We start from the raw sequence: 24,235 nt of genomic DNA on the forward strand, positions 1-24,235 counted from the left end.
CCTCGAGCAGAGGTCACAGACAGCCCATCTCTCCCCCCAGCATTGCACATCCTGAGCAGGGAGTGTCCAAAGCTGCCTCCCCCATAACATAAAAATGGCCATGTTGAGTAGGACCAATGGTCCATCCAGCCCAGTGTCCGGTCTGAGCGGCTGGTGCCAGATGCTTCAGAAGAAAATGAAGAGAACAGGGCAACTATCGAATGATCCTTTCCCTGTCATCCCTTCCCAACTTCTGGCAAACAGAGGATTAGGGACACAGGACAAGGGGTTGCATCCCTGCCCATCTTGGCTAATAGCCATTGATAGATGTATCCTCCATGAATTTATTTCATTCTTTTTTGAACCCAGTTATACTTTTGGCCTTCACAGCACTCATGGCAATGAGTTCCACAGGTTGACGGTGCATGGTGTGAAGAAGTACTGCCTTATGTTAGTTTTAATCCTGCTGCCTATTAATTTCATTGGATGACCCCTGGTTCTTCTCTTATGTGAAGGGGTCAATAATATTTCCTTACTCACTTTCTCCGCACCATTCATGACTTTATAGACCTCTTTCACATCCCCCCTTAGGCGTCTCTTTTCTAAGCTGAACAGTCCAAGTCTTTTTAATCTCTCCTGGTCTGGAAGCTGTTCCATCTCCCTAATCATTTTGTTTTTTCATAGATGTGATCATCTAGCCTCACCTCCTGTATGACACAGGCCAGAGGACTTCCCCAAAACAATTCTCAGAGCAGATCTTTTAGAAAAACATCCAGTCTGATTTAAAAACGGTCCGTGATGGAGAATCCACCACCCTTGGTAAAATTGTTCCGATGGTTCATAACTCTCACTGTTAAAAATCTACACCTTATTTTCCAGTCTGAATTTGTCTCGCTTCAAACTCCAGCCATTGGGTCATGTTAGACATTTCTCTGCTAGATTGAAGATCCCATTATTAAAGATTTCTTTCCCATGTAGGTGCTCATAGACTGTGATCAAGTCATAGACTGTGATCAAGTCACCCCTTAATCTTCTCTTTGTTAAGATAAATAGATTGAGCTCCTTGAGTCTGTCACAGTTAGGCATATTTTCTAATCCTTTAATCATGCTCGTGGATCTTCTCTGAACCCTCTCCAATTTATAAACATCCTTCATGAATTGTGGGCACCAGAACTGGACACAGGATTCCAGCAGTGGTTGCACCAGGGCCAAATACAGAGGTAAAATAACCTCTCTGCTCCTACGTGAGATTCCCCAGTTTATGCAGCCCAGGATCACATTAGCTCTTTTGACCACAGTATCACACTGGGAGCGCATGTTCTGCTGATTATCCACCATGACTCCCAAATCTTTTTCAGAGTCGCTGCTTCCCGGATAGAGCCCCCCATCCTGTGCGTATTACAATCTTTGCTCCCAGATGTCCACATTTACACTTAGCTGTATTAAAACACATATTGTTTGCTTGTGCCCAGTTTACCAAGCGATCTGAATCAGTGACCTTTTCATTACTTACCACTCCCCCAAATTTGTGTCATCTGTTGCCCTTCTCTGGACCTTTTCCAATTCTAATATATGTTTTTGAGATGTGGTGACAGAACGGCACACAGTATTCAAGGTGTGGGCATACCTTGGATTTATCCAATGACATTTTGATATTTACTGTCTTCTGATCTATCCGTTTCCTAATGGTTCCTAATACTCTGTTTGCTTTTTTGACTGTTGCTGCACTTTGGGCAGATGTTTTCAGAGGACTATCTATGATGACTCCAAGATTTCTTTCTTAAGTGGCAACAGCTAATTTATACACTGTCTCCCGCAGCAATGCATGGCCACAACCCTATTCCATGGGTCATGCCTTCTCTCATACCACCCGTGCCAGCCTCAGCCCCATCCCACAGGCCACACCTCCTCCTCTACAGCCCATAGCAACCGCAGCCTGCATGGCCACCCTCTGGTCCCATAGGCCATGGCCCATGCTTGTTCCCATACAACCCACACCAGTCACAACAATACATGGCCATGTTCCCATCCCACACAACCCACACAAGCATCAGCCTGCATGGCCATACCCCTGCACCAACCCATACCAGCCTCAACCACACTCCTATCATCAGGGTTGGAAGGGACCTCAGGAGGTCATCTAGTCCAACCCCCTGCTCAAAGCAGGACCAATCCCCAACTAAATCATCCCAGACAGGGCTTTGTCAAGCCTGACCTTAAAAACCTCTAAGGAAGGAGATTCCACCACCTCCCTAGGTAACCCATTCCAGTGCTTCACCCCCCTCCTAGTGAAAAAGTTTTTCCTAATATCCAACCTAAACCTTCCCCACGGCAACTTGAGACCATTATCCATTTTCTTTTGTATAGCTGTATGATCCAACCCAGTGGAAAGCATCCCAATGACTGCCGTAGATGTTAGACTGTCTCGCTAGAGCATAGTGAATTATTGGTGGTAAATCATTTCATCAGTGAATTTATTCCCCACCCCCACCTTTCTGAATTATCTGAAAACAGACTTTGATATTTCGAAATGTATTTGTCATTCAAAGTTGTTTAATGCACACCTTACAGGAAAATATTTCATCCTGTGGATCATTCTCAAACTAGACACTTTGATTCTCTCTTTGACAATTCTTTAGTCCTGGTGTTTGATCATCTAAATCCATTTACGTCAATATTGAGGTTAGGGTCCCTAGAGCCTTGGATAGGGTTTTGTTATTTTAAATCTAAATAAATAAGTCAGCTCTTTTGGTTACCAATCTTTTAAAGACAGAAGGGCAATTTGATTTCAATATGGCTGCTGCCGTATTTCTGACATGAATGTGTCTATAAGACTTTCACTTTCCAAATGGTCTCGCAAAGAAACCCTGCGGATAAACGTACACAGGAAATGCATGAAAAGGATGGCGAGTGGTATCAAAGCAAGGTCACTGTTCTTACTCAGATCAATGCTTGTGGAGACCTATTTTGCAATTGACTTAGTCTACCAGTCTTCATTATATTAGAAAAGTACAACCTTCTCCCCCAGAGAGAGAGAGAGAGAGAAGTACACAACCTGCTGTAGTCCCTAATACTAGAAACTAAAGGAGCCACTCACCCTGCCCATTTAAAGAAATTAGCCGAACAAAGGAAGCACCAGTACAGCCTCCTGAAACAGCGCATTGAGCGTGAAAAGAAGATGTTTGTTATTGCTCAGAAAATCCAGGCACGCAAAGATCTCTTGGACAAAACTTACAAAGTGAAGGTGAAGAAAGAAACCGTAAATAGCCCAGCTGTTTACAAATTCAAATTCCAACGGAAACGTTAATTTTTCTGTGAAATAGTTTTTGACGTCCTTGTGTAGATCTAGTTGACATAACGAATATGTTGCTTCTTGTGGAGAAGTGCTGGTATTCATTCAAAAATGATATTTTCATTTTTATAGCACTTATAAAAGGAAAAAACCATTTTCTCCTACACGGTCCATTCCCATAATTCCTTAGAATTAATTTCAGATGGTGCTTATGTCGCTCCATTGCAAATAAATGTGCAAGTCGCACTTTTACAGGCCATCACCTTCCTCCCCCACCCCCCACCGTTTTATTCCCTTTAAGAGAACACCTATACTGCCACCTTCTGGCTATTTTGTATTACAGCAGCAAGCCAATGAATTGCAGCACGTGATCTAGAGAAAACAAAATAAGCCTTTTCACATTCTTGAACTTGTGATTCACATGTGCACGTTCAAGCCACGCTGTCAGTAAAAATACTCTGAACTACTTTGTAGCAGCTGAGCTCCCATTTCGTATTGTGACAAAGATTCTTTCCCCACTTCACCACACATACTCCAGCTCCTTTCTTTCTCAATTCGTTGGTCTAAACGGAGCAGGGGTGAGGTCTAACATTAAATTTGCAAAGGAATACACCCTAATGTCTCCATCATACTCACTTTGAGACAATGCACAGCTTCCACATTGTCAAACCAACTCAGTTGTCCAACAACCGCCACAGACTTTGGACAGGTCTGATTTAGTGCTCAAGATAGCACAAGTTACCGGGCGGAGAGGGGTTGGTAATAGACTGATGGCCTACTTGTCAGCTGGTATAAATCAGAGGAACTCGGTGGAGTTCCACCGATTTATACCAACTGAAAACCCAACCCAGGTTGCTGTACCAGAGTGTGGAAATTGTGTCAACTTCTTACCAGTGCTGCTTGGAAAAAGAAAAAATTATCCAATTGGAACCTACCATTATTTATGTGAAGGGGTGGGGAAAACAATTTTTTTTCCTCCTGTTTAAGTAGCGACTGGATTCAAAGCCAACATGAGATGTTATTTTCCTATTCAAGGGCCAAATACACCCAGAGACACAGTATTTAAAAACAGCCCAAATGATGAGAAAGAAGGATTGGTGGTAAGAGGGTAAAACAAGGGAAAAAAAGCCAATCTATTCCTAAAATTAGGAAAGGGAGCAAGCTACAACCCCCAGAATTTGTTCATGTATCACTGACGAGGAAAGGTATTTAGGATGGAGCTGTAGCAACGGGGCCTTGCTGTCCTTTGCAAGGGAAGGGGCATGGGGTGAGCCCATCTAGAAACTGCCAGCGGAGAGAAAATGTTAAAAATGAAATCAGTCGGTAACAGAAAGCCAGCTCGAGCACACTGAAGGAGAGCCTGTGCGTGCAACAAGGGGTCTGAACAATTCTATTGCCTTCGGATTCCACCAGCACAGCATAGTGTGGATGAGACGACAGTGGCATCTAGTGGTCAGTCAGCTTTCTAGCAATCTAGGTTTTAAGAGAGGGGGCTGTTCAGAGGCTAGGGGGGACACAAACATGCCCGCTGATTGGTAGTGAACTGTGCAATCAAGGTGCTTGACCCGTAAAACTCATTCCTGTTCAGAGGGCCAGCACAAGGCCTGGGCACTGCTCAAGAACCACTCCCACACACCTTCAAATTCGGCCATTCACTTTCAGCCCCCTCTGCACAGGGATGTTTTGCACCCCTAATGAGTTCCGCTGGGCCAGGTTGTGGAGTATCCCGCTTCTTTGAAGGCCTTTGATACAATGAGTCTCCAGCAGGACAGCGCTCATCTGAGTATGCCGATTTAGTTGTATGCACAACCGATTTTGCAAAAACTCTGCTCTGAAATGACTCACCACCTCAGTCTCACACTATGGATCAACTTGGAGACTCAAAGCATGAGAAAATACAAGCTGGCCTCTCCGACACTGGAGCTCAGAATAACCTTATTCTGGCTAGTATGTTGTTCTAATTTTTTCCCCCCATTCTTTATTCCTGCTCTGTTTTAAGAGAGTCCCTGCATCTCTTCTGCAGCAGCGTTCGTCACGGATGAACTCTTGTTCGTTTTCTCGGAGAACTGCGTTTCTCTCTCTCCTGCACATGCAGGAAGTTTACATCAGATGAATCTAAAAGAAAATCTAAAATCGGAAAGATTCCAACTTCCCTAGGAACGACCAGGAATATTTAGAAGTTTAATTATCATCTCTATTTCCCTAATTATCATCTCTATCCCTTTTCCATGAAACAAAACAAAAGTGTTGTTCTTTTTCTTCCTCAGTCAAGGGTGCCTGGGTATCTTTGCCTCCAAAACATACATGATGTCTACCTACAGATAAGGTCTCTCTCATCCCCCAGCCGCTTTGTTCTTCCTATTTAGTTTCTTTTGAAATTCTTACAATCCTTCATTTGCATTCAGTCCAGACTGGTGATAAGGCACCCACTGTGCAACATACAATACTTAATGGATATGCAAACTGCCGGCTAGAGAAACATTTTTTGTTGGAGAAAAACCTGTTCTTCTCCTTTGCTGGTGCCAAGTCTCTAGCCATAGTCTTGAGGATATTTTCAGTATAGCTACATAACTCTTTACATAGTATCTGTAGGTACATTTCACAATGCTATTATTGACCAGTGTGACACCAACTTTTATTTGAGACCTCACACAACATTCTTTGGTGAACCAGAATGTCTCCGCCAGAATCAGGAGAGTCCAGTGACCCCTCTGCACCCCCTTGTCAGTTGGCATTGAGAGGTTTATGGTGTGTCTGTACTGGGTGTGCACTAAGTGAGTGTTGGGCTGTGTGTGCTGGGAGAACACTTGGCGTGGTGGGTGGGTGTGTAACCACTGGGTGTGTGCTGGCTGTGGTGCGTGTTGGGTGCATACTGACTGTGTGTGCACTGGGTATGGTGTGTATATGTATATGTTGGGTGGGCACTTGGTGTACGCACTAGGTATGCACGAGGTATGGTGTGAGTGTGCCCTGGGCATGTTCTGATATTAACCCTCCGCTCACATTTCCTGTTCCCCACAGAGTGCCCCTCCAGGATGCTGGACTCTCCCATGGAGCTGGAGCCAGGCCCTGGGCCAGAGCCAGCGTCTCATGACCTCGATGGGAGCTGTCGGAGAGGGGCAGCCATCACCGTGTCCAGGAAGCAGAGCTGGGCCAGGTTCTCATGTGGCATCCGGGACGTGCCATGTAGCTCTTACAGCAGGAAGGTGTCTGCCAGCCCCACGGCCTCGGCAGAGCTGCAGAATGAGGGTGAAGGGGTAGGGCCAGTTGCCTGTGGGCGAGAGACTGACGGGGACCCCCAGTGCCCTCTGCGACCCCAGGAACTGTTCTCCCCCACCCACACAGGGGAGCCAGCCATTAAGGATGAGGCCTGGCTTGTGGAGAGCCCCCCAGCCCCAGCGCCCCCCACCCCTCAGCCCGGCCTGGCCCCTGGTGATGAGGAAGCTGAGTCGATGTGCAGGTATGTGGAGCTTTGCAGTGCTGTGAGGTCTGCCAGTCATGGCGCCTACCTGCAGAACCTGGAGAGGAGCAGCCGCCACTGGATCCTCTCCTCGGGCAAGGCCCAGGTCCTGGAGGAGTTGGCCCCCAGCGCCAGCACAGAATTGAAGGAGGTGGGCGCCATGGGCAGCGAAGGGGAGATCTGGTACAACCCCATCCCTGAAGATGAGGACGTTGTGGGTGACAGGCAAGGCACCGAGCCTGGCAGCTCCTGGAGGAAGTGGGGCAGTGGCACAGGGAGCCGGGAATCTGACAGGGACAAGGCCAGGCCCAGCAGGGCAGAGCCAGGTGATGAAGGGCCCCCCAGGAGCATCGCCAGGCAAGTGGAGAGCCCCAGCTCACAGAATACATCTACCCCAGCTGGGCCAGTGGGCCGAGGCGAGGAGATGGGTGCCAGCAGGACACAGGACTATGGTGAGGGGTGTGGTGCTAACAGGGTGTGTTGTGGGTTGAACAGCATGGCAGAAACATGAGACAGAGAGCTGCTTCCACGTGGCCCCACCATCTTCTGGTGGCAGACGCACTCTGATCTCATGAGCCCCTCCCCTCCCATGGCCCCCCTTTGCTGGTTCCCTGATCTCATGGGGCACCCGATCCCGTGGGGTCCCCCTCTTTCCATAGAGCCCCTCCCCAGGTCCCTGTCCCTGCATCTGCATCCCCACTGCAGCCTGGTTCCCTGTGTGGGATCAGCCACACTTTCCGTCCCCAGCAAGTCAGTCTTGGCTGCTCTGGGTCCCACAGGCCCTCCTCCCTGTATTGGCCCTTCCCTTCCATGCCCCAGATGAAGGGGCTCCCTTTCTCCATGCATGCCAGTGTCCACTGCCCGTCTCATCAGGTCTCTCCCCGCAGGGAAGTTGCCGATTTCATGTGTGAGCGTGGCTGTGGGGTTGGCTGGCCCATCCCCGCCGCTGAGCCCCAGCGTCTCCAAGAAGGGGCGCTCCCTGGGCAGGGTGAAGTCCCCGGGCACAGTGCGCCGCCTTTCCCTGAAGATGAAGAAGCTGCCTGAGCTGAGGAGGAAGCTAAGCCTGCGTAGTGCCCGGCCCCGGGGGCAGGAGCCTGAGGGCAGTGGCGGCACCTCACCCCAGGAGGCCCTCAAGGAGCCGGGGAATGTCATCAGCCGCTACCACCTGGACAGCAGCGTGGCATCCCAGCAGGGCCCACACCGTGCCAAGGCAGCCAGCAAGGGCGGCTACCTGAGTGATGGTGACTCCCCTGAGCTGCTGGCCAAAGCGGACAAGCGTGCCTGTCCCGGGCCAGAGGGGCATGAGCCTGGGGCCAGCTTGGACGTGGATGCCTTCCAGCCCTACAGCTCCTTGGAACAGCTGCGCTGTGTGCAGCCCATCTCAGGCCTAGTCAGTGTCCACCTGCACGGTGTGGGGGACCTTAAGCCCCCAAAGGCTGAGTCCAGGGAGGTGTTCTGCGTCCTGCAGGTGGACGCAGCCCCCAAGGCGCGCACGGCCCTGCTGCCCTGGACAGCCCCCTTCCTCAGCCTCAACCACACCTTCAACTTGGAACTGGAGGGCGCCCGACACCTCAAGGTCATTGTCTTCTCCTGGGATCTGGCTACCTGCCGGAACCGTGTGTGCTGCCATGGCACCATTGTCTTGCCCTTCGTCTTCAGAGGTAATGGGAGCAGCCAGTGAGGCAGGGGCTCTGGTGATCGGGAAGGGGCTGAGAGGGGGCAGTGGCATCCAGGCAGGGGGCAATGCCCAATGGGGTTCAGATGTACAGGGCTCTGGGGGGCACATACAGATGAGCAGGGATCAACGCTCCATGGGGTTCAGCTGGGCAGGACTCTGGGGGGCACCTACAAATGGGCAGGAGGCAGGGTCCAATGGTGCTCAGATGGACAGGACTGTGGGGGGCATCGGGCAGAACTAAGGGGGGGGCAGATGCTGTGGTTTCCCAGCTGGCCCTTGCTGATCGTCCACATCTCGCTCCGGTCTGACATGTGCCGGTGCCCTCTGCTCTTCAGGGTGCAGGGCCCAGCAGCTGGCAGTGCGGCTGGAGCCGCGCGGGCTGCTTTACTGCAAGCTGACGTTGGTGGAGCAGTGGGACATGCCCAGCAGCCCCAGTGACCGGGAGCCCCGGGTCTTTGGCGTGGAGCTGCGTCACTTGGTGGAAAGGGAGAACACTGCCACCAAGGTGCCGCTGCTGATCCAGAAATGCGTCTCCCAGATCGAGAAGCGGGGACTGAAGGTGAGTGGTGGGGGAGGCGATAGTGGGGGAGTGGGCTCTGCAGGACACCTGGCACTCCAGTCCCATGCCACGCAGCTAACACAGGCACAGCAGGTACATGGCGAGGAGCCGGTGAGCACAACTCCTGAACAGGCAGGATCCCAGCAGGCTGTGGGCTCTGTGCTGTCTTCCCTCTTTGTATCCCTGTCCCCTCCCTATGCTGCCCCTTGGGTCCTGGGACAAATGGGGAGGGCTGGGCTCTCCCGCTGACAGCACCTCCTCTGCCCAGATTGTAGGGCTTTACCGGCTGTGCGGCTCGGCAGCTGTGAAGAAGGAACTGCGTGATGCCTTCGAGAGGGACAGTGCAGCCGTGACGCTCTCTGAACAGCTGTACCCAGACATCAACGTCATCACAGGTCAGTGCCCAGGTACTCCTCACCCCCATGCAGCACCAGCACAGCTCCCGGATTGCCACCCCCGCACGCAAACTCAGGCAAATCAGGAGGCTCACTGCAACACCTGGCCACTAGACCCCACTCCCCTCCCAGAACTGAGTGTAGAACCCGGGAGTCCTCATTCCCAGCCCCCCCGTTCTAATCCACTAGATCCCATTCTTCTCCCAGAGCAAGGTAAAGCACCCAGGAGTCCTGTCTCCTGGCCCCCCCTCTAATCCGGTCCAACTAACTTGATACCTTTTTGTGATCAGAGTACAAGTTTGGCTGATAAAGGTAATAGTGTACCTGTCATATACATAGAGTTCTGCAAGGCGTTTGACTTGGTACCCCCTGACATTTTGATTAAAAAACTAGAACAATATAAATATAACAGCACACGTTAAAAATTGGCTCACTGATAAGTCTCAAAATGTAATTGTAAAAGGGGAATTGTCATCGAGCAGGTGTGGTTCCAGTAGTGTCCCACAGGGACTGGTTTTTGGCTCTACGATATTTAACTTTTATTAATGGCCTGGTGAAAGAAAACATAAAATCATCACTAATAAAGTTTGCAGATGACACAAAAGTTGGGGGAGTGGCAAATACTGAAGAGGGCAGGTCACTGATACAGAGTGATCGGGATCGCTTGGTAAACTGGGCACAAGCAAACAATGTGTATTAATAAAGCTAAATGTAAATGTAGACATCAGGAACAAGGCCACACTCACAGGATGGGGGGATGCTACAGTGGGAAGCAGGGACTCTGAAAAAAGATCTGGTAGTTGTCTTGGTGGATAATCGGCTGAACAGTGGCCGAAAGAGTCCTTGGATGCATAAAGAGGGGAATCTTGGGCAGGAGCAGAGAGGTTATTTTACCTCCGTATTTGGCACTGGTGCGATCCTGCTGGAATCCTGTGTCCAGTTCTGGTGCCCACAATTCAAGAAGGATGTTGATTAATTGGAGAGGGGTCAGAGAAGAGCCATGAGAATGATTGAAGGATTAGAAAATATGCCTTACAGAGATAGACTTTAGGAGCTCAGTTTATTTAGCTTAACAAAGAGAAGGTTAAAGGGTGACTTACTTAGTCTATAAGTACCTACATTTGAAAGAAATATTTAATAAGGGGATCTTCAATCTAGCAGAGAAAACTAACACCCATCCAATGGCTGGGAGTTGAAGCAGACAAATTCAGATTGGAAATAAGGTGTATATTTTAACGGTGAGAGTAATTAACCATTGGAAAAAGGGTTGTGGTGGATTCTCCATCACTGACAGTTTTTAAATCAGATTGGATGGTTTTCTAAAAGCTCTGCTCTTAGAATTATTTTGGGATGTTCTCTGGCCTGTTATACAGGAGGTCAGACTAGATAATCATAATAGTCCCTTCTGGCCTTAGACTCTCTGAACCCACTAGACCGCACTCCCGTCCCAGAGCTACGGGTAGAACCAGGAGTCCTGACTCCTAGTCCCTCTGCTGTAGCCACTAGACCCCACTCGCCTCCCAGAGACTGAACCCAGAAGTCCGGGCTCTCTGTGCACTCCCTGTAGTTTCTATAGGCTGCTCAGTGACGTGAGTCCTGGGCCCTCCCCCGAATGGGACCCAGGAGGGACCAGTGTGGTTGAGGTGCCTGCCAAGGAGCTGACAGAAGTCTGGCCTTTTTCCTGCAGGGATCCTGAAGGACTATCTGCGGGAGCTGCCCACGCCCCTCATCACCAAGACCCTTTACCAGGTGGTGTTGGAGGCCATGGCCCAGCGATCGCCCCAAGACATGCTTAGCAGGCAGAATGCAAAGGAGACGATCGCTCTGCTGGACTGCCTGCCGGAGATTGAGAAGGTGAGTGCCTGCCAGTGGGTGGAGCAGGGGAGTGTGGGCAGGTAGGAAAGGAGACCTGGCTGTGGAGCCAAGCCATGGTGCCCTTGGAGCAGTCCCGGGGGCCTGGTTGGTGCTGCTGCAACAATGTCACCATAGTCTCGCATATTCCCATCTCCTACGTGGGAGGCTGTGGTCAGCTCTGCCCCTGCCACACACATGGTGGCTGGGCATGTGCATGGCACAGCTCCAGGCATGGAGTCAGCACTGTCCTGCTGCACATGTGAGAGCCAGGCATATGCATGGCACAGATCTAGACACGGAGCCAGCACTGCCCCTGCCACACACATGGGGGCTGGGCACACCTGGCACTGCCACCGGCCCGGAGCCAGCGCTGCCCCTGCCACACACACGGGGGCTGGGCACACCTGGCACTGCCACCGGCACGGAGCCAGAGCTGCCCCTGCCACACACACGGGGGCTGGGCACAGCTGGCACTGCCACCGGCCCGGAGCCAGCACTGCCCCTGCCACACACACGGGGGCTGGGCACACCTGGCACTGCCACCGGCCCAGAGCCAGCGCTGCCCCTGCCACACACATGGGGGCTGGGCACACCTGGCACTGCCACCGGCCCAGAGCCAGCGCTGCCCCTGCCACACACACGGGGGCTGGGCACACCTGGCACTGCCACCGGCACGGAGCCGGCGCTGCCCCTGCCACACACACGGGGGCTGGGCACAGCTGGCACTGCCACCGGCCCAGAGCCAGCGCTGCCCCTGCCACACACACGGGCTGCGCATGTCTGTTACAGCGCTGGATACATGGGGGCTGGGCACTCCTCTGGCACAGCTTCAGGCACGGAGCCGCTCACTGCTGGGGCCTGAGACCCTGGGCGGCTTTCCAGGTTGGCTGCCCCTTGGGATTGAGGGATTTCACCGCAGTGAGATCAGAGGAAGTATCACAGTTCTCAGAGACTAACAGATTTTAGGGCCAGGAAGGACCATTAGATCACCCAGTCTGACATCCTGGGCAGCACTGGCCCTTACGTGTCACCCAGTTACCCCCATGTTGTGTATTGAGCCCAGTAACTTGTGTTTGGCTAAAGCATCTTCCAGCCCGGCCCCAGCCTGGCTTTGGAGCCATCAAGAGATGGAGAATCCACCACTTTCCCTGGAGTTTGTGCCAGTGGTTCATCCCCATCCCTGGTAAACACTTGTGCCTGATTTCTAGTTTGAATTTATCTGGCTTTAGCTTCCTAGGCTTCAGTGTCAGGCCATCCCTCCTTCCCCCAGCTTCTCCGAGTCAGGTACTTTCCCTCCAAGGAGCCTGGCAGCTGGGCACAGACTAAGGCTGTGACCTCTGAGGTACAAAAACGTGGGATTTCTGGGACGATCCTGAGCCCACAAAACTGGGTGGGTGGGGCTGGGGCAGGGCCTGGACTGATGCTCCCCTCTCCCCAGGCTACGCTGACCGTGCTGCTGGACCATCTCAGCTTGGTGTCCTCCTTCCACGACTTTAACCGCATGAACTCCCAGAACATTGCCGTGTGCTTCGGGCCAGTGTTGCTCAACCAGAATCAGGAGCCGTGGCGCCAGAGGGCCCGCAGCTACGCCCACTGCGAGGAGATCTCCAGTGCTGTTGACTTCAAGAGGCACATTGAGGTGCTGCACTATCTGCTGCAGGCTTGGCCTGGTAAGTGCAGCTGAGAGGAGGGAGTGTCTGGCTGCGGGGTGGGGGAGAGTGCCGCGGGGGGCCTCCTGCAGGGTTGGGGGGAGAGCGCGCCACCGGGGGCCTGCTGCGGGGTGGGGGTGGGGGGAGAGCACGCCGCCAGGGGCCTGCTGCGGGGTGGGGGGCGAGCGTGCCGCCAGGAGCCTGGTGGGGGTGGGGGGAGAATGTGCTTCTGGGGGCCTGTTGTGGGATGGGTGTGGGGGGAGAGCACGCCGCCAGGGGCCTGCTGCGGGGTGGGGGGCGAGCGTGCTGCCAGGGCTTCTTCCCTTGGGATTGAAGCCCCGATTGGCCTGTCTGGCTGTGGGAGGAGAGCATTGTGGTAACTGCGATCTGTCTCCCCAGCCCCCTCCAGGAAAGGGTGTGGCATGGAGGGCCGGGAAAGGGCCCAGTCCACCTGCCTGCGGCAGAGGCGCTGTCCTACACTGCGGCTGGACCTGCTGGAGAGCGAGGTGGTGGCTCGTCACCGGCCCCGTGGCCTGGAGAGCCCCCCCACCAACCGCTACGCTGGGGAGTGGAGTGTGTGCAGCCAGGAGTATGGACTGGTGGCCGGGCTGGGGCACGAGGTCAACTACGCCGAGGTGGCCGGCAGCGAGAATGAAGTGCTGGACCTGCGGGAGGGGCTGGGCGGCCCCAGCCAGACGGTCTTCGTGGGGGACTTTGCCCTGGTTGACGACCCTGATGCGCCCTTCAGCCCCCGCCTGAACCTGAAGGACTTCGATGCCCTCATCTTGGACCTGGAGCGAGAGCTCTCCAAGCAGATCAACGTGTGCCTGTGAGTGGCCTGGCTGCTCCACCACAGTGCCTGGCTCCCCCTGCCCTTATGCTCCCTGGAACCATCCACATCCCCTGCCGGGCTTCAGTGTCACCAAAACACGAGCCAGGTGGTGGGAGCTGGGCACAGCCTGGGGCCTTGACACCAGCAGGGGAGGTGCCAGGCACCAGATGGTGGGGCTTCAGCTAAAGAATTTTAGGCTCCACGCTCAGCAGCCTGGCCCAGCCCTGTAGCAGGCAGTGACTCATGCCGTCAGCCTTAATCCAGCCACCTGCCCAGGAGCTGGGACCCTGAGCAGCAGGTACAGCGTACAGAAGGTGTTCTCATGCTCTCCCGTGGGCTCCAGCACACTCTGCCCTCGGGGCTTGGAGCTCTGGAGAGACCAACACAGTGCACGCCTGGGTGTGGCCGCCGAGCTCCCAGTATTAATAGGAACTCAGAGATTAAGCCAAAGCCATTTGGAGAGTGACCAAATTTGTGTAGCACTTGGCTCTCGCAGCTTTTTGATTTGCACAGCATGGATGGGGGCTTGGAGACACCAGGGCAGTGCTCCACCAGGCCAGTGTGTGGCAGCTCACTGAGGTTGGGGCTCTGGGGCTGGAGTATGGATGAGGGGCTGAGCCAGCCAGGGGGCTGCACTCAGGGTCACTCACTGCTGCAGTCTTTGTCACTCTCAACCTACCGTGGGTGACAGAGTAGCTCTGTCTGGCTACAGGGCAGCATCACAATCCTGTGTGACGGGCTGGGAGGAGCTTGGATCCTGGCGTTCCCTTGGCCTGGCTCTCTGCCCTGGGGCAATACCATGTGAAGGGAGCGCACAGGGCAGGGGGAGCGGCTCCCTCCTGAGCCTTCTCCTTGCCTCTGCATTTCAGAAGCCAAAGAATCAGCCTGTGAGCCTGAGCCTGTCCCCTGGCTGGGCTGGAGCAGACGTTTGTGGGCACCGCTTGTGTGACCCGGGCAGGGGCCTTTCCAGGCCGTAGCAGCTGTGCCAATATGGTGCTTCACGCAGGCTAGTCAGGAAGGCAGCGCCAGGCCCTGGGCATGGCACAGGGGGCGGTTCAGAACCACCATGTACCTATCCCTCCCGTGGCATGTATTTCTGGTCAGCAGGGAGCCTCCAGGGGGTAACAGCCCTCCCAGCCCCCAAGGGTGGTGAGTTTTGATGCCCCTTCTAGCATCCCAGGTGGAGCCTTCCTTGCAGGTGGGAGTTTGACTTGGGTCTCAGGAAGATGGGTGTCAGGGCTGCCCCGGGGCTCTAGCTGCAGTGGGCTCAGTCTGGTCTGCTGTGGGACTGGCCTCGCAGTCAGTGTTTTGCTACTAAGTGTCACTTGGGTGGGGGGCAGCCTTGGGCCGGGAGAGAGCCAGGGCTAAGGCCTATTCCTGGCCTCCCACCATCCCAGGCGAGGCGTCCCCCCTGCATAGTGTTAGAATATCAGTAAGGGTCCCTGACCTCCCTCATGTGGGCTCTGCTCCGGGGCTGCTTCTCACAGAAGCCACAATCCACTGCACCCTGCCAGGGAGGAGGAGGGGCTGTGCCAGGCATGGCACCTCACTCTCAGCTTGCCATGGCATTAGTTAGTATCTTGATGCCATGTTTACATCCTCCCCCAACCTGACAATACTCCAGGCTCCCCCCAGCCTGGCTGCTGCCTCCAAGCCTACTCGGCTGCAGCTCTTGGTGGAACAGGGAGGGGAGACTAGGTGACCAGATGTCCTGATGTTATAGGGACAGTCCCGATTTTTGGGTCTTTTACTTATATAGTCTCCTATTACCCCCCCACTCCCTGTCCCGATTTTTCACATTTGCTGTCTGGTCACACTAGGGGAGAATGGGCTGCAGCCCTGGGATCCCATGGCACGTGGACAGACCAGCATGAGCAAGCGATTGGGGCCTGGAGTTCATTGTGACTGCTTCTCATGGGCATCTTTGGTCTCCCAGTCTCTGCCCCACCCTGGAGCCGGCTGCCACTGAGAATCCAGGGCCTGGGGTTGGCTGCCAAGCCCCCAGCCTGGGCTTTCCCTGCGCCTGCTGTTCAGGCCAGGCCTGGCAGGGCGGCCTCCCAGGCACTCTCGACCGAGCAGCAGCAGGCACAGCCCTGGATGTGATCTGGAGGCCGCAGCTCACTGGCTGTCACCTCCACCTTCTGCATTACAGAGTAGGGGAAGCTACTGCACAGGCTACACCAAGGCCCCTGGCTTCCGTGCAGTGCCGCCTCCTTGGAGCTCCAAGCTGGGGCCCTGCTGGGGGGGGGGGGGGGGGGTATGTGTGGTGCTCAGGGCTGGTGGGGAGCGGGAGGTGATTCCCTAGATGTGCCTTTCTCCAAATGGATCCCATGAAAGGGCAACACATGGGCAGTCTGGCCCCAAGCTAAGCTCAAGGCATCAATTGCCCTCTTGCACCCAGGCCAGCTCTGGCATGTTCCTGGGCACTGCTGGGATATCCGAAGCTGCTGTGCCTTGCAGAGCCTGCACCTGCAGCGCTGATTTCAGGGTGCCAGGCACTTGGGCACAGCTGCCTGAGGGTGCTCACTGCAGGGCCTCATGGCAATGCACCCAATCCCCCCAACCAACCACACTCCAGGGAGCCCAGTACTGGAGAGGCCAGCTTTATTTATAGTTCTTGCTTGTGTATGTATGGTGTAGGGGGGTGTATACATGTTTGGGTGGGTGTGCAGTGTAGGGGGCGTGTGTGTGTGGTGTCAGGTGGGTGTACTTTGTGTATATGTTTGTGTGTATGTATGTATGTGTGGGAGGGCATAGGGGTGTGGTTTGTGTGTACATTTGAGGAGGTGGGGGATGGACGTTTGTGTGTGGTGTAGGAACGTGTTTGTATGTGGTGCGTGTGCATGTTTGGGGAGGTGGTTTGTGAGTACATGTTTGTGAGTGGGATGTGTGTGTATATGTTTATGTGTAGTGGGGTGTTTGTGTGTACATCTTTGGAGGTGGGATGTGTGTGGTGTAGGAATGTGGTTTGTGTGTGTGTGTGTGTGTGCATATTCATGAAGACTGGCTGCTCCATGTGGGTATTTAACCTATGGATTTTCACAGTGTTTATCAAATATTCAGTTATAGGGGAAAAAAGCCTAGGGAAGGAGTAAAACCATGACACTCACTCTTCCCCTCACTCCAGGCTCTAATAGAAATTCACCCCATCCCCTCTCAAAGCACAAGGCCCAGTAGCCCCCTTCTGAGCTGCTCTGGCAGGGAGAAAAAGTGCCCCGAGTTTGGGGGCGGTGGCCCTTCACCCAATATTAGCTTAAGGGAACCCACCTGAATGTGAAGGGAGGGCTGTAGTTTCTCCTGCCATGGATGAGTCTGGGACTGAAGAAGAGGGTCACAGCGGAGTGCCACCATGTTATAGAAGCAGCTTTGCTTGGGGGGCCCTGTCTGGGGAGAGGGCTGCATGGTCCAGCCATTCCCCCCATTGCCTGGCACTCCCAGCCATGGGGAGTTGGGGATGGCTACTTATTGTGTGAATTAAGGAAATGCCCATGCCAGGGTGGGAGTCAGCATGGTACCTATGTATGCACGCCACTGCCAACACCAGCAATAAAGGACACCAGCTACACCTGCTCTTGGGTGTGTGCGTTTGTGTGTGTGCGCATAGGGGGTGGGGGCCTCTGCCAGGGCTCCAGCTGCCTCCAACCCAGCTGTTATAGGTGCTGAACACTCAGGCCATGGCAGCAAGGGCTGGGTGGGGTCAAGCTGGGGAGCTGGGCAGCAGCCTTGCTAATGTGGGCAGGAAGGGCTATCCCCTTCATTGCCCTCCCTGGGGTGGCTGTAGGCACCAACTTTGCCTTCCTATCTGCTGGGCCGTGTCACTGTGCTGGAGCTGGGGGTCCCTGCAGGCAGGAACAGTGATGTTTACTCCTGGGGGAATGCTGCACCAAAAATTTGAAAGTTCTGTGCAGAGTATTTTAAAATTCTGCATATTTTGTAACAATAACACAATGTACTCACATCAATTTCAACTATTTTGATAATTTAGTTCAAAATACCTGTCAGCAACTATATCTGTAACAATACAGACAACAAATGAACTTCCTCCAGGGGTAGAGAGTTAAAGAAACCCCTACAACAACCCAATTCCTCTTCTCTCTCCCTGCCCCAGCTGGGGAGGACAGACACCCACACCCCCCTCCCTCCAGAGCTCAGCTGCAAGGTGCCCCCCAGTCCTGGCACCCACACCCCTTCCTCTGCACAGCCCAGCCATGTCCCCCCAGCCTAGACACCCACACTTCCTACCCCCCAGAGGGAGAAACAACCTGATGCTGGGTCCAGGGCTTGTATGGAATTTCCTGCATGCCACCTCTTTCTAGGGTGACCAGTTGAGGGGAAGAAAATATTGGGACACATGGGGGGGGGGGGGGGCGAAAGAAAAAAAAAAGTGCTGCCCATGGATATCAGGACAAAATGTGTCCCGACCAACGATCGGTCAGGACGCGGGACAGACACCGAAATATCGGGACGTCTGGTTACCCTACCTTTTTCCTTCAGGGCATGCTGGGAACTGCAGCTGCTGGGATGACTCCAGCTTTGACCCCCTCCTCCCAGCAGCATCTTCTATTTGGGAGCTGTGCTCTGCGAAGTCCAGTGGCCCCTACTGGCAGCTAGCAGTGCCAATTCTGCAGGCACAAAGGAAATGCTGCACAGAACATTAATTCTGTGCAAATGCTGCATTGCGCAGTGGTGCAGAATTCCCCCAGGAATAGATGTTTCCACTGCTCAAGTGCCGTGTGGAGGCCAGCAAGGCCCCCCTACTGGCCTCAGCCTAAAACTGCAATGTGTGCCAGTTGCTGCAGCTGGAATGGGCAGAAAGGATACACGGGAGGAGCACAGCCACAGGCTGGGTGAGGGACACAAGGGCTCCTCTGCTCAATGTGCTGAGAAAGGCATGGAAGGGAGGGTGGGGACTGTGGCTCCAGCTGGGTAGAGCCCTTGGCCCAATTCTCTGCCTGCCCCTGCGGGCAAGGCACTCTAGCAGGAGTGGCAGCTTAGGCCGGGGCTGGAAACTACAGCCCAGCTCTTGCTTGCTGACAGTAGGGACACCTGTGCCAATACCACAGACTCACAGAAATGTAGGGCTGGATCTCGAGAGGTCACCCCATCCAGGCCCCTGCACTGAGGCAGGACCAAGTAAACGTAGATCATCCCTGACAGGTGTTTGTCCAACTTGTCCTTAAAAACTTCCAATGACGGGGATTCCACAACCTCCCTTGGAAGCCTGTTCCAGAGCTTAACTAATGTCAGCATGAGAAAGTTTGCTCCTAAGTGACCAGAGGAGCTGGCGAACAGGAACAGCTAACAGGAGTTTTGCGAACGAGTTCTCCAGATGAAGGAGGAGCGATTACATGACCCTTGGGGTAAGTTTGTTGGGTGTGTGTTTGTGGTGTGCTTGCTGCTTGACTGAAATATACCGCGTGGTCTGTTTGGGGAAACCATGTGCTGACTGTGTGTGTGCTGAGCCTAGGAGCCTGCTAGGCAAGGCTGAGAGCTTCTTAATGAGGCTTTGATTCCTAAGCCCTTTAGCACCCATCAACCCTTAACCGGGGGTGGGGCTACTCAGGAAGACCAGAGCTTTAAAAGGCTCGAAGCGACCAGAGAAGCTAGGGAACACGAGCGGCTCATGGGAGTTTTGCAAGGGAGTTCACAGGGGGAGTATGTGTGTGTGGGGGGGAGAGTGCTAGATACACCATTCTTTAAACTGAAAGCTCCCTGATAAAAACAAATCCCCTATGGACCGCCTGATAAAAACAAAACAACAACAAAAGGAACGAGCTTCTGGAGTAAAAAAGAGAATGCAAGCAGAAGTCCAGCAACCCTGTGGGAACTATCCAGTTTATTGCACCCAATGCAGCATATATTATTACCTGCCCTATGGGCAGGTGGCATATATATGCATTCAGTGCAAGGAGCTCCTGGCCCTCAGAGACCATGTACAGGTGTTGGAGACCAGAAGAGTTGAGCTGGAGGAGCTAAGGGAGACAGAGAGGTACACAGATGAGACTTTCTGGGACACAGTACAATGGTCCCACCCCCGGTCTGACAGCCTCTGTGCTGTTGAGGAGGATGGAAAGTCTCAGGGAAGGAGAACATCTAACTGGAGCAGAAGGAAATGATCCCATAGTTGGGACCTTCCTTCCAGATGATGTTGTGGTTTCCTCTCGCACTGAGGATACCTTTCCGGGGGAGGGAATTCCAATTAGGAAGAGACAGGTATTAGTAATGGGCAATTCAATCATTAGAAACATAGATAGCTGGGTATGCTACTTACTGAGGTGTCTTCACTGCGGTAGGTCAACTGCTGCTGCTCCCCCGTCAACTCCGCCTACGCTTCTCACTCTGGTGGAGGACCAAAGTCGACGGGAGAGCACTCGGCAGTCGATTTATTGCGTTTTCACTAGACGCGATAAATCGAACCCCGGTGGATTGATCGCTCCGGAGGTAAGTGTAGACATGCTCACAGAAACTTGGTGGAATGAGGATAATCAATGGGACACAGTAATACCCGGCTACAAAATATATTGGAAGGACAGAACAGGTCGTGCTGGTGGGGGAGTGGCACAATATGGGAAAGAAAGCACAGAATCAAATGAAGTAAAAATCTTAAACGAAATGAATCACTCTGTACCACAGAATCTCTATAACTATTTCCATGCTCTAATAGTAATATAGCAGTAGGGCTATATTACTGACCAGCATGGTGATGACTGAGAAATACTCAGGGAGATTAGAAAGACTATTAAAAAAACAACTCAATAATAATGGGGGATTTCAACTATCCCCATATTGACTGAGTACATGTCACCTCAGGATGGGATAAAGAGATAAAGTTTCTTGACACATTAAATGACACGCCAATGTGCAGAAAAATTAGCAAATATGGCAGGCAACCAGCTTGGTTCAACAGTGAAACCTTTGAACTTAAACACAAAAAAGAAGTTTACAAGAAGTGGAAATTTGGACAGATGACTAGACAAGAGTATAAAAATATTGCTCGAGCATGCAGGGGTGTAATCAGGAAGGCCAAAACACAACTGGAGTTGCAGCTAGCAAGAGATGTGAAGGGTAACAAGAAGGGTTTCTACAGGTATGTTAGCAACAAGAAAAAGGTCAGGGAAAGTGTGGGACCCTTAATGAATGGGGGAGGCAACCTAGTGACAGATGATGTGGAAAAAGCTGAAGTACTCAATGCTCTTTTTTGCCTCGGTCTTCACAGACAAGGTCAGCTCCCACACTGCTGTCCTGGGCAACACAGTATGGGGAGGAGGTGAGCAGCCCTCAGTGGTGAAAGAACAAGTTAAGAACTATTTAGAAAAGCTGGACATGCACAAGTCCATGGGTCCAGATCTAATGCATCCGAGGGTGCTGAGGGAATTGGCTGATGTGATTGCAGAGCCATTGGCCATTATCTCTGAAAACTCGTGGCGACCGGGGAAGGTCCCGGATGACTGGAAAAAGGCAAATATAGTGCCCATCTTTTAAAAAGGGAAGAAGGAGAACCCGGGAAACTACAAACCCGTCAGCCTCACCTCAGTCCCTGGATAAATCATGGAACAGGTCCTCAAGTAAATCATTTTCATAGAATCATAGAATATTAGGGTTGGAAGAGACCTCAGGAGGTCATCTAGTCCAATCCCCTGCTCAAAGCAGGACCAACACCAACTAAATCATACCAGTCAAGGCTTTGTCAAGCCGGGCCTTAAAAACCTCTAGGGATGGAGATTCCACCACCTCCCTAGGTAACCCATTCCAGTGCTTCACCCCCCTCCTAGTGAAATAGTGTTTCCTAATATCCAACCTAGACCTCCCCCACTGCAACTTGAGACCATTACTCCTTGTTCTGTCATCTGCTAGCTAGTCCTGCAATCCACAAGAGGAGAGGCAATTCTTGATTTAGTCGAAGTGGAACACAGCATCTGGTCCAAGAAGTGAAGCTAGCTGGACCTCTTGGTAATAGTGACCATTATATAATTAAATTTAACATCCCTGTGGCGAGGAAAACACCACAGCAGCCCAACACTGTAGCATTTAAATTCAGAAAGGGGGATTTCACTAACTTCCTCATTTTTGTGTAACAGATAAGATAGTGAAACAGTGCCAAAAGTGAAGTCCCTGCAAGCTGCACTGCATGGAAACTTTTTAAAGACACAATAATTGAGGCTCAACTTAAATATATATCCCAAATTAAAAAAAAAACATAGTAAGAGAACCAAAAAAGTGCCACTGTGGCTAAACAACAAAGTAAAAGAAGCGGTCAGAGGCAAAAAGGCATCCTTTAAAAAGTGGAAGTTAAATCCTAGTGAGGAAAATAGAAAGGAGCATAAACTCTGGCAAATGAAATGTAAAAATATTATTAGGAAAGCCAAAAAAGAATGCAAAGAACAGCTAGCCAAAGACTCAAAAAGTAATAGCAAACAATGTTTTAAGTACATCAGAAGCAGGAAGCCTGCTAAACAATTAGTGGGGCTACTGGATGATCAAGATGCTAAAGGAGCACTCAAGGACGATAAGGCCATTGTGGAGAAACTAAATGTATTCTTTGCATCGGCTGAGAATGTGAGGGAAATTCCCAAGCCAGAGCCATTCTTTTTAGGTGACAAATCTGAGGAACTGTCCCAGATTGAGGTGTCATTAGAGGAGGTTTTGGAACAAATTGATAAACCAAACAGGAATAAGTCACCAGGACCAGATGGTATTCACCAAAGAGTTCTGAAGGAACTCAAATATGAAATTGCAGAACTACTAACTGCAGACTGTAACCTATCATTTAGATCAGCTTCTGTACCAAATGACAGGAGGAATACTACTCAAGATAGTTTAGTCCCAGGCAGACTGCAAAGAGCTACAAAAGGATCTCTCAAAACCAGGTGACTGGACAATAAAATGGCAAATGAAATTTTATGTTGATAAATGCAAAGTAATGCACATCGGAAAACATAATCCCAACTATACATATAAAGTGATGGGGTCTAAATTAGCTGTTATCATTCAAGAAAGAGATCTCGGAGTCATTGTGGATGGTTCTCTGAAAACATATACTCGATGTGCAGCGTCAGTCAAAAAAGCGAGCAGAATGTTGGGACTCATTAGGAAAGGGGTAGATAATAAGACAGAAAATACACCTCTACCCCGATATAATGCTGTCCTCGGGAGCCAAAAAATCTTACCACGTTATAGGTGAAACCGCGTTATATCGAACTTACTTTGATCCGCCGGAGTGCACAGCCCCACCCCCGGAGCACTGCTTTACCGCGTTATATCTGAATTTGTGTTATATTGGGTCGCATTACATTGGGGTAGAGGTGTATCATATTGCCTCTATATAAATCCATGGTATACCCACATCTTGAATATTGCGTGCAGATGTGGTTGCCGCATCTCAAACAAGATATATTGGAATTGGAAAAGGTTCAGAAAAGGGCAACAAAAATGATTAGGGGTATGGAACGGCTTTCGTATGAGGGGAGAATAATAAGACTGGGACTTTTCAGCTTGGGGGAATACGACTGAGGTCTATAAAATCATGACTGATGTGGAGAAAGTAAATAAGGAAGTGATATTTACTCCTTCTCATAACACAAGAACTAGGGGTCACCACATGAAATTAATAGGCAGCAGGTTTAAAACAAACAAAAGGAAGTATTTCTTCACACAACACAGTCAACCTGTGGAACTCTTTGCCAGAGGATGTGGTGAAGGCCAAGACTATAACAGGGTTCAAAAAAGAACTAGATAAATTCATGGAGGACAGGTCCATCAATGGCTATTAGCCAGGATGGGCAGGGATGGTGTTTGCCAGAAGCTCGGAATGAGCGACAGGGAATGGATCACTTGATTACCTCTTCTATTCATTCCCTCTGGGGCAGCTGGCATTGGCCACTGTCGGTAGACAGGATACTGGGCTAGATGGACCTTTGGTCTGACCCAGTATGGCCGTTCTAATGTTCTAACATCCCTTGGTGCAGATTAAGCTCATTACTACTTCTCCTGCTTTCAATGGCCATGGAGAACCATTGATCACAGGCATTTTTAAAATAGCTCTTAACACATTTGAAGACTGGTAACAGGTTTCCTCTCAGTCGTCTTTTCCGAAGACTCAGCGTGCTCAGTTGTTTAACCTTTCCTCACAGGTCCGGTTTTCTAAATCTTTTATCATCTGTTGCTCACCTCTGGACTCTCTCCAGTTTGTCCACATCTTTCCTAACGTGTGTCAGCCTGAATTGCAGGTAGTACTCCAGCTGAGGCCTCACCAGTGCTGAGTAGAGCAGGACAATTACCTCCCATGTCTTACATATGACATTCCTCTTCATACGCCTCAGAATGATATTCGACTTTTTCACAGCTGCACCACATTGTTGGCTCATATTCAGTTTGTGATCCACTATAGCCCCCCAGGTCCTTTGCAGCAGTACTACCACCTAGCTAGTCATTCCCCATTTTGTAGGTTTGTATTTGATTTTTTCTTCCTTAATGAACTACTTGGCACTGCTAATTTCAGACCAATTCTCCAAATGGTTTTGAATTCTAATCCTGTCCT

The 24,235-nt window shown here is 51.7% G+C and overlaps 1 protein-coding gene across 1 annotated transcript in view; it reads left to right on the plus strand.

Annotated features, from left to right (window-relative positions):
- SYDE1 (synapse defective Rho GTPase homolog 1) overlaps positions 1–18,066 on the plus strand; it is a 29,186-nt gene extending 11,120 nt beyond the window's left edge. Inside the window, exons 2-8 of the mRNA XM_054012332.1 lie at positions 6,293–7,183; positions 7,619–8,392; positions 8,745–8,968; positions 9,237–9,363; positions 11,051–11,217; positions 12,656–12,887; positions 13,266–18,066. Of these exons, the coding sequence (XP_053868307.1) occupies positions 6,293–7,183; positions 7,619–8,392; positions 8,745–8,968; positions 9,237–9,363; positions 11,051–11,217; positions 12,656–12,887; positions 13,266–13,699 (2,849 nt within the window). The 3' untranslated portion in view covers positions 13,700–18,066. The remainder of the gene's footprint in view (positions 1–6,292; positions 7,184–7,618; positions 8,393–8,744; positions 8,969–9,236; positions 9,364–11,050; positions 11,218–12,655; positions 12,888–13,265) is intronic.
- Positions 18,067–24,235: the final 6,169 nt, after the last annotated feature.

The sequence above is a fragment of the Malaclemys terrapin genome, chromosome 23, assembly GCF_027887155.1.
Source record: "Malaclemys terrapin pileata isolate rMalTer1 chromosome 23, rMalTer1.hap1, whole genome shotgun sequence".
In the NCBI taxonomy this organism is placed as follows: domain Eukaryota; kingdom Metazoa; phylum Chordata; order Testudines; family Emydidae; genus Malaclemys; species Malaclemys terrapin.